General features: G+C 37.8%; 1 protein-coding gene across 1 annotated transcript; it reads left to right on the top strand.

Moving 5' to 3' along the window:
• The first annotated feature begins 6,323 nt into the window (after positions 1 to 6,323).
• On the top strand, positions 6,324 to 12,397 carry rsl24d1.S (ribosomal L24 domain containing 1 S homeolog). The gene is given in 6 exon segments (NM_001085972.1): positions 6,324 to 6,428; positions 9,001 to 9,114; positions 9,745 to 9,817; positions 11,006 to 11,069; positions 11,175 to 11,260; positions 11,380 to 12,397. Coding segments are annotated over 6 exon segments (492 nt in total). The 5' UTR covers positions 6,324 to 6,347; the 3' UTR covers positions 11,454 to 12,397.
• Positions 12,398 to 15,814: the final 3,417 nt, after the last annotated feature.

Raw genomic sequence — 15,814 nt, 5'->3', positions numbered from 1 at the left:
AGAAGTCATTAGTCTGCTATTATGTTTGAATATCTATGCAAACTCATAACCATGGTGAGCACCAGTGCATATTGGGCACCTACTTCAAAGAAAACAATCTTATTTTAAAAGAACCAACACCCTAAAATACCCAGTTTTCATTGCACTTTTGTTCATAAGTAACATCCTATATTTCATAGGCACAGTAATGATTGTGACACAGCACACTTTCACATGGAAACAGTATCTCTTTTAGGTACACTTTTCCTTTGATATAAAGTATGCATCCAAAGTATAAACCAAAGTGTACAGTGCTATTGCTAATAGAACAAAAGCACATCTGTGTTACTCCTAATTAAATATTTGGTTTAGCTTAATAATTAAAGCTTACAGTAGATATACTTACTAGTAATGAGTGCCTTTTTGTAGTGGTCATCCTAAGAATCCATTAGTATTGCTTTTTCAGTCATAAATATTGAACTCATTTGCAGTATGAATGCTTTTGCCTTGGTACAGGTATGGGACCTGTTATCTGGAACGCTCAGGAACAAGTGCTTTCTGGATAAGGGATATTTTAAGTCTACTTAAAAATTATTTACAAATTAAATAAGCCCAATAGAATTGTTTTGCCTCCAATAAGGATTAATTATATCTTACATTTCTCTATTATTACAGGAAAAAGTAAATATGTCATGCAATTTTTAATTATTTGATAAAAATAAAGTCTGGCCTTTCTGTAATTTTGACATTTCTGGATAACGGGTTTCCGGATAATGGATCCCATGCTTGTACTTGTTCCTGCTACACTTGTCTGTATAGTTGCAGCATTCTGTTCAGCCATTTTGTTTGCTTTCCAAACACAGGTACCTTTTTTGCTCTTTATTTTGAGGTTTAAACCTAAACCTCAAATTCAAGTGTAACTAAAAATATAAGGTTTCTAATTCAGTTCCATGCAATGTTTTTTTTTTCCTTTTCTAGTTTTTTTTTTTTAGGTACACTGACATTAAATGACTTGCAATAATCATATGATCAGGTAGTCTGATTAAAAATAAACCTACGGTAATACCATATTTTTGTCATTTGTGATACTGGAGAAATATTTTTCTAACAAGATGTTTTACAATAAATCAAATATTAAAGTTTATCAGTTAAAATAATTTCTGTCTCCTTTCTGGGATTGTGGGCAGAGGTGATTTCTGTTTGCAAAACATGGCGATACAATATACTAAGGCTAGTGCTACTGCTGAAACACTGCAGAATAGGAGCTGGCGGGTGGGTTAGCCTACTAGGTAAGGAATAATAGTTGAGAAAATCACAGGTTTAGGGGGTTATTTATTAAAGTCTGTTTTTTTCTGGTCAGACTTTTAAAGGGGAAAACACAATTTTTTATTGGAAAAAAAACTAGAATTTTTTCGAGATTTATTAAACTCAGATGGTGTTAAAAGTCCAAATAAAAAAGTACTCCAGCTCAGACCTGCCGAGTTCATGTAGAAGTCAATGGCAGTTTTTGGCAAAAGATCCAAAAAATGAGTACAATTCGGATTTTTACGCTATTTTATTGAATTTTTTGCCAAATTTTCAGAAAAATGTATTGATAAATGGGGGGGGGGGTCCTTGTGGATCTGGTCGGAGTATAGTGAGAACGTTTTCGATTTTTTTGATAAATAACCCCCCCAACTGTCTACAGTAGAAAACAAAATGTAATTCTAATCAACGTTCCAATGTATATTAATTTAAAGTGGACCTGTCATCCAGACACAAAAATCTGTATAATAAAAGTCCTTTTCAAATTAAACATGAAATCCAATGTCTATTTTTTATTAAAGCATTCATAGCTGTTGTAAGCTCAGCTGTCAATCAAATATTGTCTGCCCCTCCTCTATGCCAGTGGCATAGAGGCGGGGCAGACAATTACTTTCACTTTCCATTCAGCACTTCCTAGATGTCACTGCTCTCCTCACATTCCCCTGTTCTCTTTACCGTTTATTTTGTAGCCAGGGCAAGGAAATGAACATGAGGTCCCCCATTCTGGTGCACAAACAAGATACTGAGATGATGCAAAGTTTGCCTTAATAAAACTGTCCACAAAATGGCTGCTTCCTGCTTGCTATAATTATGAATTCCCAGACTGAAGGAAACAAGATTCAAATATTTATATAGTGTAATTAAAGTTCATTTTGCTTGACTGATGTGATAAAATAGGATTTGGAATGGTTTTTTTTGGGGTGACTGGTCCCCTTTAATGGATTTAAACTGTAAATGTAATTGCAACTGAAAACAGTATTTGTTTATCCCTTTCACTTCCATGAGGGTAGCTGAATGAGCAAACGATACATTGTTTCAGGAGTCAGAGCCAGTAGTGCAGAGAATGTCAAGAAATAGATTCTGCTTTTAATGTAGCAAATGTAAAACTATTACTTTCATTAACTAAGAACAGAAATCATAGACAAAAGTGGAAACACTGAAAATACTGCTATGAAAGTGGCAAGGAAATTGCTTCCCTAAGCAATTGGTCAAAGGGATCTGCAAAGGCCTAGGGTACAAACCTTTTCAGTATCTAACTAACATATTCGGGCCTTTAGGGCAATTTGTGTTGGATACTCCCACTATTGTCCATATGTTGCTGATGGGGTGTAATCTTTGTAGGTGATTCAGATGCCAGTGGGGCCCATTTCAAGATTGTGTTGTATCCAATATGGCCGTTCTTAATCATAACAATTAATGCAAATATGCATTTAAATAAGGCTGTCTGTGCATAATACACTGAACCTATAAGAAAAACCATTGATTGTAAAGCTTTCTAAGATAGTGATCCCCAACCAGTGACTCGCGAGCAACATATGCTTATCAACCCCTTGGATGTTGCTCCAAGAGGCCTCAAAGCAGCTTAGTTTTGAATTCCAGACTTGGAGGCAAGTTTTAGTTGTATAAAAAAACATGTACTATCAGAAAGAGCCTCCTGTAGGCTGCCAGTCCACATAGGGACTAACAAATGCATCGATTAAACTCTGAATATAAACTCCAGAAAAAGAAGTCGAACATCCTGAAAATCCTGTAGTAAAAAAAGAAAAAAATATCTTCTACCAAAATTGAGTGATTCTATAGCATCTGGCATACTAGTCAGTATGTGGCCTTTAGGTACACTGAATCCAGAGCATGTGATGTGAGAAATATTATGAAAAGTGGTTGTTCACCTTTAAATTAACTTTTAGTATGATGTAAAGAGACAATTACTAAAACAGTTTGCAATTGGTTTTCATTTTTTATTATTTTTTTTTTATTATTTGGCTTTTTATTCAGCAGCTCTGCAGTTTGCAATTTGCTAGGGTCCAAATTACCCCAACCATGCACTGATTTGAATAAGAAATAGAATGAGTCATTCTGTAGCATACTAAAAGTAAATGTAAAGGTGACCCACCCCTTTAAGGTGGTAACTAACACAACTGAAAAGCAAAGGTAATACCAGAGTAAAGTAATGAAACAAATCTTTCTATAGAATGCATTTAAAGTGTCCAAATGAGGAACTTGCTTAAGGATGGATCCAAAGCAGCAGTCAAATCCATTTCAAAAGAAACAATCCGCTTTCCCTTGTGCTCCATCATGGATCTGCATGCAGGATTCAGCAATTCAGCTGTGTTAACCCTACATATGCTGATGAAAGCTGCTGACTCCACTTCTCCAAACCAAGTCAGCTGCTTATTGGTCCAAGTACAGGGGGCCAATATCTAGCAGAAATATGGTGTAACGATGTATGGCCAGTTGGAAATGATGAGTGGATTAAAATGTGTGTGGCAGTTAGTTTTGTTGATTGATCTATGGACCTCACAATTAAGTGTAAGCTCTTTATATATACAAGGATTACATTGATGTGACACTTGCAAATTGCCTCACTCTGCTGTGTTTGTCTAGCCCTACCTGCTGTCGGTTTCATACCCCAAGCCTGGGGCGTAACTATGAAGGATTACGCTCCTACACTCTTACCTTGCAGAAGCGCCGAGCGTGTTTACGCCTGCGATTTGGAGCAGCACCGCTCATGTTTTTAAAAAAAAGCAGCACAAAGTTCCAAGGGACGCCGAGGAAACCTAAGTGCTAGAAGGACTTTACAAGGACATTTCAATGCGACATACCAGAGTGTGTTTGAGAGTGTGATTTTACTTTTTTATTAAGTGTGTTTTAAAAGCGCTTCTGCACAGGATATCTGTTTTATCTCCCCATCAAGAGATTCAGGAAGAAGGAGCCTGGATGAGAGACCATACTGTTTGTGTTTCACATTAGTTGAAACTCACTTCTTGTGAGTATATAATACCACGGGAAAGCAACAATCGGGATTTGTGTTGCTAACCTCACTATCACTTAGTTACGGACCCACCCCTGTCTGTTCACTTTTCTTCCTGTTTAAAATAAGGGTGAAAAAGCTATAATTGAACACATATGGTGAATAAGTTAATTTAACACACAAGTGTATGTTCTTTTTGCATCACAGTAAAAAAGTGTTTTAGTAAGGTTTGGAGGACACTGTGGGTGTATTTTACTCAATATTGAAATTACTACACTATATAAACTTTCTGTTATCTCCCCCCTCCTCTCTGAGGGATACAGCAACATCGTTTATTTCTGTGAAGCTTTTGTTTGGGCAGAGGAGAGCCCTAAAAGAAGTTGCTGGATTTTGGGGGAACTTCAATCCCGGATTCGTTTTTTACATTTGTAACTATGAATGAAGCAGACCCTGTGGCTGCAGGGAGGCCCAGGAAGTATAGTGGCCCCATGAGGCCCTAATTCATATACAATTTCAATTAATATTGGTAAAACAAGTCAACCTCTAAACATTTTGGGGGCCTGAAAAATAATTTGCTGTAGGGCCCAGTATTATCTAGTTATGTCACAGCCAAGCGGTGGTACCCAGAGCTCAAAGTAAAGACATATTTGTTTTTACATAATCTATTTATACTCTGCATTTTAAATTTCATTATAGTTCCCCTTTAAGTATAACCCCAACACAGTACAATGTATGTGAATGATACATTTGATAACTTCTCATACGGCATATTTTAGGGCTGCATTCAGTTAAAATGCTGATATACAGTGAAGTCTATAGCAGGCAGTGCGGCAAATATTTTTCTGACCATGCCCATTTTTGTGGTTACACCCCCTAATTACCATGTTTATTTTACAAAATTTGGCAGGTTGTTATGAAAGTTTGAACATATTTCTGTGTTATTTTTCAGTTATTACGGTTTTGATAATGAATTGCTGTGAGTTTAACTTCTCCCAAGAGACCTGTTATCTTATATTGTTACAGTTACTTATTTGCTTATCCCAAATTGTTATATAAGTATATTATCTGCAGCTGTGGCTGTTCTGGGCTCTCTGCCAAAAGCCAATTAAGTTAGAAAATAAGTTTCTTTTTGTGGCTGTTCAGTGCAGAGAAAAACTGGACTTTCCAGTACAAATGAGGGGCTGCGGGTTGTGCTGTCAAAAGAGGGACTGTCAGTCTGAAAACGGGACAGTTGGGAGGTATTACCTGAGGGATACGTTAATCATTAAAGGGGTTGTTAAAACGTTAAAATACAGTGACCTTTTGCAGTTTGTTTTTATTATTTGAGGCTTTTGCGTTATTTCGCTTTTTATTCAGCAGCTCTCCGGTTTTTGTAAATTTCAGCAACCTGGTTGCTATGGTCCAAATGATCCCAGCAACCATGCGTTGATTTGAAGAAGAGACAGGAATATACATAGGAGAGGGCCTGAATAAAAAAAGATGAATAATAAAAGTGTCAATAAAGACATATAGGCAGCCTCACAGTCACAGAGCATTTGTTTCTTAGATGGAGGTCAGTGACTCACATATGAAAGCTGCAACAAGTGAGAAAACGAAGAAAATAAATTAGAAACAATGGTAAAGAAGTAATGAAGACCAATTGAAACATTGCTTAGAATAGGCCATTCTATAATATAGTAAAAGTTAGTGGAGAGATGTAGTACCCCTTTGAGGAAAACTGCATCATTAAAAGCACTGACTGAATGCTGTTTTGTTTTTGAACAAACTACTAACTCCCATCCTTTTATAATCAGACCAGTTGGTTTCCACGTAAACCAACAAAGCCCAAGCTCGAATGAGAGGCCTTCTCAGTGCTGATCGGTTTTATCCGTATTTATTATTCGGTTGTTTTCGGACTGATTCGGCGGTTCAGCCCACAAGAATGGAGGCGTTTCTCAGACAGGGAACTCAGCCAGTCATTAGGTGGCGCTGTGGGCTGGAGGCGCACGTACAGTTCTGCCAGTGACGGAAGTCTTGGTGATCGGAGTCTCGCTACTTCCTTTTACAGCTGGTGCTGGCAGCGTGTGGTCGTACTCGGTCGTGAGCCGCCACCATGCGAGTGGAAAAGTGTTACTTCTGTTCCGCGCCCATTTACCCAGGGCACGGGATGATGTTCGTGAGGAACGACAGTAAGGTAAATGAGGCTCGGGGTGGGTTGCGCATGTCTGTCGGTGTAAGTTTGTAAACACGCAGCTGGCTGCTAAACTGGGCAGGTCACGTGACGTCGCAGGGGGACCTGGAATGCGTTGGTATGGCAACACCTCGTGCGCAGTGGCTGAGAGATATGAGCAGCTGATGGGATCAGGTTAATTAGTGTATGGTGGTGACCAGGGCCTGGGTGTTTGTCAGGGACAGGGAGAACTAATTTTTTTGGGGGGGGGGGAGTAAGTATGAAATACACCTCAAATAATACAACTGATTGTAAAACACCACTTTCTCCTGCCTCTTTCTCAAGCTGTATGATGGCATTCCTATCTCCCCAACTAGTTATAGGTAGAATCACAGGACACCTGTGCATCATCGGACATTCCAATTGGTACTTCACTTATTAAAGGAGATGTATAGGATAAATGAATTAAAACCCTCACTGTTTAGGCAATTATAAGTAATATATGGTGTAGCTTTTTCATAGTACTAAAAATATATTAGCCCCTTTATTGGAGCTCCCTATAGATGTTTTCTTGTCCCTGTCTGTGTTTTTAATCAGGGGTGGGCGTGTCCTAAGGGTCCCTGCCAGAAGCACAGTAGGAGGGGGACAGCCAATCACAGCCCTGCAGTCACACAAGCACAAACAATCTAAGTATAAAAGACAGAAAAGGAACTCCAGCAGTGTTACTGCAAACGACCTTAGTCCGGGTAGTGGTAAACAAACATATTTCGGGTTCAATAAACATGTTGTGTTTACCACTACCCTGGAGTTTCTTTTCCTTGCAGCACAGAGCAACCATTAAGGAATGGAAAATTGTACTGACCACCACCCCCTCTTCTATTTGGGTCACACAAGCACAGCCAGGCTTCAGTTCCCTATCAGGTCCTGCTAGCTGCTGATTGGTTCCTGTCCTACAGTGCAGTGAGCTGAGAGCCGCTGGCTCCCCTGCACAGCCTCAGAATTTAGGGAAAAGGAAGTGAATGGGATGGATTTTTGAGGTCTTTACAGAAATATTCAAAAAAATCAGCCTGAAACACTACTTTTTATGAGTATAACGCACTGGTACATTGTTATTTGTTTACACAAAATGTCTCCTTAACCGTAACTTTACATAATGCAAAACTGATCCTGGGTTCCAACTTCATCACATGCTATGTCAAATGTAAAACCTCCATTGTTCTGCCTTATAAAGTGCTACAACAAACAAAATACATTTCACTTCAGATTAACAGACATGGAGTGTTGTCCAAAAAGTCCCAAACTAACCCCCAAAAGAAAAACTAAAAAGTTAAATAAAGGGAAACAGGTCATACTCCTTATTGAGATTCATAGAATGCAATGTCTGCAGAGTATGAATTCAAAAATGTCTCTCATAGTTGGAGATGTAAGTCTGTTGTCCCCCAAGAAAGCTGAGTGATGATGCAGTGTGTTGTCCTTTGTAAAACTGAGCTGGAACTAGTAGATTTAGCATCTCCTTCCTTATAGTGGATTTGTGTTGACTAATTGCAAAATATGTATATTTACAAGAATAATAAGAAATCATAACATCACCAAGAATTAATAAAAAACGCTGTTAATTTAAAGGGGTGGGTATGAGGTTGCACTAACCACATGAAGCTCAGCCACAGCTTCTGGCTACATTTCTTGGTTTGGGCAGTTTCTCTCTCTTAAAAGCCACAAATGCTAGCGGCAGGGGAGGCTTTAGCCTTTTTATCGAAACCAACGCCTGAGACACTCATTATATTTACTGCACTGGTCACCAGGTAACACTTCTGCACTAATTCACATACACTACACCTATTACACTATTACATTTAGCTTTTCCTTTTTCATTTTTGTTCATATCTATACCCACACCTGTACTTATACCTATACTCACACACATACACACATAAGTGTGCACCTATATATACAACTTTGCTTTGTCTTTATTATAGTCTCTTCACTCACATTTTTTTTAAAAAATGGGCATTGATTTGGGCAGTCTCTCTCTTAAAAGCCGCATATGCAGGTGGTGGGGGCGGATTTAGCCCACGAATTGAAACCAAGCTTCAGGAGACATTTACTCCAAGTAATGCTGTTAAGCAGAGAGGTATTTGACCTTTTATATTTTGATCACAGGTAAACAAGTTAGGGACCACCGTATGGTGTTTACCTTAACGTGGTATGGCGGCTTATCAACTTTATAATCATAACTTTGTAACAAAAAACCCTGTTTTTCTTTCCTTTTTAAATACATGCACTTGCATATTCATTGAATCATTTAGACAGAGGAGTATTGTACTTAAATATGTTTTTATATGGCCTTAGGAGTGCACCCACAACCTTCCTTTTTGGTGCCTAACCTATAACTACCATATTAACAATCCTTAACCACCAAAATTATCTGAAATAAATGAATGACTAAAGAGGGGCTGTCATTCCTAAAGGATTACAGTTAGTTCCTTCCTGTAGGTTGATGCTGAGGTGCTTCTTGCCAAGCTGCAGTTTGTTTCAAAAGCTCTTGTTTGACTCCTGGCAATATGAGTTCATTCATTCAATTTTGTTTTCTGTTTAGGTTTTTAGGTTCTGCAGGTCAAAATGCCACAAGAATTTCAAGAAGAAGCGCAACCCTAGAAAGATCAGGTGGACCAAAGCATTCAGAAAATCGGCTGGTAAAGAGTTGACCGTGGTAAGTCTTCACCTCTGCTCTCACTTGGTCGTTTTCCTCATCCCTTTTATAGTTTAGCACTTAGCTGGGGTTATATATGTAAAAATGATCAAAGAGCACCAGGAGTGTCATCTAAAAGAGCCTGCATTCCAGTTGGGAGAAACAATACTATTTTGATAGAAGATGCCCCTTGTATTGCTATGCCACCTGCACCTGTAGGAAGCCATGTTGGTACATGAATGCACATAATGATCCAGTGCCCAGATTGCTCTTTATGCACATTAATGTGATAAATTATTGTTTCACCAATCCTGAGTGGAGGCTCTGTTAGTCAGCACTTCTGGTAGGGTAAACAATTATTCTGTTTTCAGTTTGTCTTAAATTGCTGTCTTGAGTTTACTAAAAAATCACTCCTAAATGCTAAATGTGACATGTACCTTCCACGTGACATTTACAAGTTACTAGGAATATTGTTATTCTTAAGTGTTCCCAATAACCTCCATTGTCTACACAAATAACTACATATGTCGATATCCATATGCAATATTTGACTGCAAAGCACAGGTCCTGTGGATTAACAACTGAAGTGTTTTTCTTATTCCGATTAAAACTCACACTTTATCATTTTAATAATTTTTTTGTTGTACACAGGATAATTCATTTGAATTTGAAAAAAGAAGAAATGAACCTGTCAAATATCAGAGAGAATTGTGGAGCAAGTCAGGTAACATGCCCTCTTCAGTTTCACATAGTCTTGTGCTTAACTGTGCCTTCTCATGATATGCTCATCTTAGATACAGATTACAGGTATGGGATCTGTTCTCCAGAATGCTCGAGACCTGGAGTTTTCCGGATAAGGGATCTTTCCATAATTTGATCTCCATGCTTTGTCTACTAAAAAAAATCAGCTAAACAATAAATAAACCAAAGTACAATTGTTTTGTCACCAATACGTATTATGAATATCTACATTCGGATGAAGTACAAGGAACTGTTTTATTACAGTGAAATAGGAAATTACTTTGAAAAATGTTAATTATGAAATGAAAATGTAGTCTATAGGTGGCCATAGACATTACAATTACAATCTTTCCAAGAAAGATTGTTAGTTTTAAAACACACGTATAGAGCTTATTCATCGGATATACAGGTAGAAACAATAGAATTCTTCCTGTATCTGACCATTCAGCACTAATAATGGCCGATGTTCGAGTGCTTTCAAAGATGCCCCATCACAATTTTACAGCCAGCACGATCGACGAGCTGGACGATATACAAGTCTTCTGCCAATATCGTTAAATACTATATTATCGTGCGTTTATGGCCACCTTAAGGGAGATGGTTATTTTGTAATTTGGAGCTTTCTGAATAACAGGTTTTCGGATAATAGATCCCATACCTTTATATGTACTTATTGTCAGGACATGTGGAGAGATTTCACCTCTAAAATCTATTACTCTCTAGCGTTCTCTCAGTTCTAATTTTTTTTTTTTTTAAAGGTCATCACTTTGTAAGCTGGCCAATCATAGAAGTTGTGGCACATACTTGAACATTGATGTACTGAACTCCATTTGATGTCTAGTGAAATTTCAAATAATTCTGTATTCTGCATAATGGGCATATATGGAGGGAATGTGAAAAGTATTTTGCCACGTAAAAGATGTACATAGACTCCAATGGGTGAAAAAAATTGTCACGCGTAAAAAAATGTCGCCTGTAGACTTCGATGCATTTTTAGGTACAGCGAAACGGGTCAGATTCGCCCATCACTAGAGAGGAACACTGATTTACTGAGTTGCAGTTCGCATCTAGTAAAATATTTAATTATTTCAGTGTATAGCTAAAAAAAATAGCCTTCCTGACTTATCCAATTCAGTGTTTGCATGCTATTAACATTCTTCTTTTTTTTCAGTTGAGGCAATGAAGAGAGTTGAAGAAATCAAGCAGAAGAGACAGGCTCGGTTTATCATGAATAGGTAAATATCTTATTACCAAATATATCTTATCTATCTATATATATATCTATAATCTAAACGAGACAGAGTTATGGGGCCATTTTGATAATGCTTTCTCTTCCCTAGACTGAAAAAGGGCAAAGAGTTGCAAAAAGCACAGGATATCAAAGAAGTCAAACAGAACATTCATCTTATTCGGGCTCCTCATGCTGGTGAGATTTGTTTAAAAATATATATTTATCCCCTTTACATCTTTTACTTTAAGACTCCCTTTGTGATGTTATGATTTCAAATGCAGGCATTATTGTAATGTTTTTCGCTTTGTTTATAGGAAAGGCAAAACAGCTGGAAGACAAAATGGTTCAGAAATTACAAGAGGATGTGGACATGGAAGATCCTTCCTAGGCATGTGCATCGCCATCTGTTGGCCATCTTTGCTTTCATACCATCACCTTATGTGTTGTAGAAACAATATTTTGTTTGCACTTTGGACTGTAACTTTTTTTCACCAGTTGTCTGGAACATTGTTCAGAGAAACCGTGAACACACAAACAGCCAAATAATTGTATGCACCAGCTGGCTGATAAAAACTTTTATTTACTGGATTTGTTCTACCAGTAACCCTTGATAAGCGCTCTTATCATGGATCTCGCATTTCGTGAAATGTTTTTAAAGGGCTAGTTTTCCATTTCATTGACTTTTAGTATGTTATAGAATGGAAGATTCTAAGCAATTTTTCAATTGGCCTTCATTTCCTTTTTTTTCTTTTTTAATTTTGAATTATTTGCCTTCTGTCTCTCTTCTGATTTTAAATGGGGGGCAGTGACCCCATCTAAAAAAAAATGTATTGTTATTGCTTTTTATTATTCATCTATTCATAGATGAGTAATCAAATCAATACCTGGTTGCTAGGGTCATTTGAACCCCAACAACCAGAATTCTACATCACTCTCTAACTTTTAACATAATACTAAAAGTTAATTTAAAGGTGAAAACCCCTTTAATTTTTTTTTAACAGGATTTGTTCCTAATAGTTGTACTGCCTGGATTGATCTAAAATCATGCAATATTATGATAAAGGTATTAATGCAGAGTACTGCTGCCAAGCTGAGCTCTGCAGGAATATCCCTGTAGAAAACGCCAAGCAGTTGAACACATTCTGATTAATTGACAGGGATTAGCTTGGGTAAATTTGGTAGAAGATTCTGGTCTAAAAAAAATTAAAAACTGGAGATCAAACTGTTCCAAATTGTTTTTTGATTTCCTGCTTTGTTCTCTTATACATCAGCTGTGTAATATGTTGGCGCTATAAAAATACATGTTAATAAATAAAAAATAGTGTATATTCATGCATGAACATTCAATTAACTTAGCCTTGGATATCTTTCTTGCCCAAAAATGCATCCATGCTCTATGCATGGTGGTTAGGTACCCACCTCCTCCCCCAGAACATAACTGCTAACCTTTTACCATGGGCTGGCTCAGGGTCCTTTTCTCCAGAGCATAATGTTGCTGTGTTGTCACCGTTCTAAAATGAAGTTCAAGCAATGTATAGTACTAGATACAAGCTTATTGTTCTGGACATGAATCCAGCTTAAGTCCGTACAAGGGTCAGTTCTGCAGAAAAGGGTACGAAGTTAGCAATTATAGACATAGAGAGGGGATGTCTAATAAATCCTAGTGATTGTCATTGCCTTAAAAACATCCACACTATTGCCTGATAAACCTTGGTACTTCTCAGGTAATTGCAACGTTAGACTGTTACCTAGGGATATGGGGAATTCCACAGCCTTGCATTGATGAACTTTTTGCATTGCTTCAAGTACTTTTTAAGTAGTGCATAATTGTGCCTGAAATAATACAATAGATTAACATTAACAATATTATCACTGCAACTCAGAATAAGGGTTCAGTATTGTATACAATGTCAGCACTGAGGGTGTCCTATCAATACCTATATACTAATAACAACAAATATCGATTTAACTCATCACTGACAATGATTAATACAATTACTCCTAAGGAATGCAATATGTAATCAAAATTAAATAATTAAAAAAAAATATGTACATTTTGGTTACATATCACACTCCTTAAAGGACCCCCCAAAATGAATACTTAAGCAACAGTTTATATCAAATTAAGTGGCATATTAAAGAATCTCAGCAAACTGGAATATATATTTAAGTAAATATTGTTTTTTTACATCTCTTGCCTTGAGCCACCATTTCGTGATGGTCTGTGTGCTGACTCAGAGATCACCTGACCAGAAATACTGCAGCTCTAACTGTAACAGGAAGAAGTGTGGAAGCAAAAGACACAACTGTCTGTTAATTGGCTCATGTGACCTAACAAGTATAGTTTGTTTGGTATGTTTGTGTGCACAGTGGATCGCATGATCCCAGAAGCTGGCCCTAATTTTTCTATTTATGATTACCCAATGGCACATACTGCTAGAAAAGTATATTATTATTAAAATGGGTTATTTACATGAAGCAGGGTTTTACATATGAGCTGTTTTATGCAATATGTTTTTATAGAGACTTACGTTGTTTGTGGGGTATAGTTTTTCTTTAAAGAAGAAGGAAGGTTAAAACTAAGTAAGCCTTATCAAAAAGGTCCACCTAAATATACCAGTAAACCCTCTAGTAGTGCTGCTTTGAGTCCTCTGTCAAAAGAAATACTGCATTTCTTTCCTTTTATTGTGTACACTGTACACACTTCTGTAGTAGACTTCCTGCCTTCAGCTTAAACCTCTTTGCCCCGGGCATGAGCATGCTCAGTTTGCTCCTTCCCCCCCTCCATTCTCTGCTGTAATCTGCCCAGAAATATAAGCGAGCAAGGAGAGACTCAGGCAGGAAGTGATGTCACACCAAGCTAATCCTGCAGCTGCTATCCTAAACAAACAGAGAGCTTCTAGAGCTTTTTTACTCAGGTATGGTAAAACATTCTACAGAATAAATATAGCATTCTAGCTTGCGCTATTGCAGCTAATCTATTGGTATTAAAATGCCTCCGTAGCTTTCCTTCACCATTAAGAATGAGTGGCCCCCTCTGGCAGAATCTTGGGAATAAAATGTTGCCTTTTTACTTTAATAGTCTATTGTGATTGGGTCATTGTCACTGAGGAATGAAGTCCATATTTGTTGTTGATTTATTAGTTAACAATGCCTATTTTTCTTTATTACATAACTGTTCAATTTCTTTTGCAAATAAGCTTGCACATATTTATGTTTACAGTCCCAGTGGAGTCTACATATTGGTAGTTAAATAGCTTTGAACCAGAGGCAGACACATGATGTATAATTAATCCTGATTTGAAACAAAACCAGCCTGTTCGGTTTATTTGGGGATTCTGGTTTTGTCACACGATTTATCCAGCAAAGTTAAGATATTAATCCTACTGTTAAAACTACCCAATGGCAGATTCAGGAGGCTGCCATGCACAAGAAGGCTGCTGGGTTTTAATACAATTAAAATCAATACATTTTTCACAAAAATCTTAAAGTGGAACTCCACAAAAACACAAATTGAGCTTTTTGAAAAGTAAACATAATTTCAAGCAACTTTGCAATATCATTTAAAAAATATGCAGACTTTTCTTGATTTTTAATGGTTTCTGACAGTTCCCTAAGCCTAGCCTCCTGCTGATCTATCTGACTACTTTGCTGAGCTGGCTGACTACTGTAACATTGTAGCAACAGCCAGCTGTCCTCAGCCTGCATCCTCCAAACCCCACAATTCCCTGCACACGTGATTTCAATAAGGAAAGGAACTTCACAGTGCAATGCATTGTGGGTTGTGTAGTTCCTGCATGCTGTCTGTAAGCTGTGGAGAAGTTGTTGTAACATCTGTGTTTTAGTCCCTCCTTCCCTGGCAGGATTTCAAATGATGCAGAAAGAAAAGAACTGTTAAACAGCTGGATTTCAGCATAGAAAATGGCATTTATTTACTTTTTGAAGAAACAGGTGACTGTGATGGATATATTAGGGGTTTCTGTGTTATGTGGGCCTCCAAATTTTGGTTTGGAAGCCGGAGCTACCCATTAATATTAACACATCTACATGATATTATTGTTACAGAGGAACAGACTGGGGCCATGTTCCTGCAAGTATCTGTGTCACAAGATGGTCAGAACACCAATACTTATTTTATTAATATTAAAGGGATAGTGACATGTTCCTGAAGGGTCGGACTAGGGGGCCTAGGGCCCACTGGGACTACTGCCCAGGGCCCCCCTCCAGACCCCCTGGCCTCCATACTCAACACTGCACGCGTGCACAAGAAGGTTCGCACAGAGCCCCAAAGTGCTGCGTGGCTTTGCAAATTGTTTTTTTTAGGCTCAGGAGATCCGGAGAGGGAGTCTGACTTGGCGGGTGCCCATCGGGTTCCTGATAAAAGTTTAAAGGTACCACTATACTTTTACAGTTAATCAGCAGTAACCTAGCACCTGCCTGTTCTGTGTGACATTTTGTAATATCTTTTTGTAGTTCAGCTATTGCTGATGGCTGCTTGTTTGAAAGCTCCAACTGAATCATCAGTACAGGTAGCCTCTAGGCCCTGGAAGCACTACTTGTCCCTCAACTTTACCCTCAAAATGAATAATATTTAAGCAACAGATAGTTTATATCATATTAAGTGGCATATTAAAGAATCATCAAACTGGATATATATTTAAGTAAATGTTGCACTTTTACATCTCTTTCCTTGAACCACCATTTTGTGATGGTCTGTGTGTCCCTCAGAGATCACCTGACCAGAAATAC

The sequence above is a fragment of the Xenopus laevis genome, chromosome 3S (assembly GCF_017654675.1).
Source record: "Xenopus laevis strain J_2021 chromosome 3S, Xenopus_laevis_v10.1, whole genome shotgun sequence".
NCBI lineage: Eukaryota > Metazoa > Chordata > Amphibia > Anura > Pipidae > Xenopus > Xenopus laevis.
The sequence above is the reverse complement of the archived record's forward strand: the minus strand, read 5'-3'. Positions and strand labels throughout refer to the sequence as shown.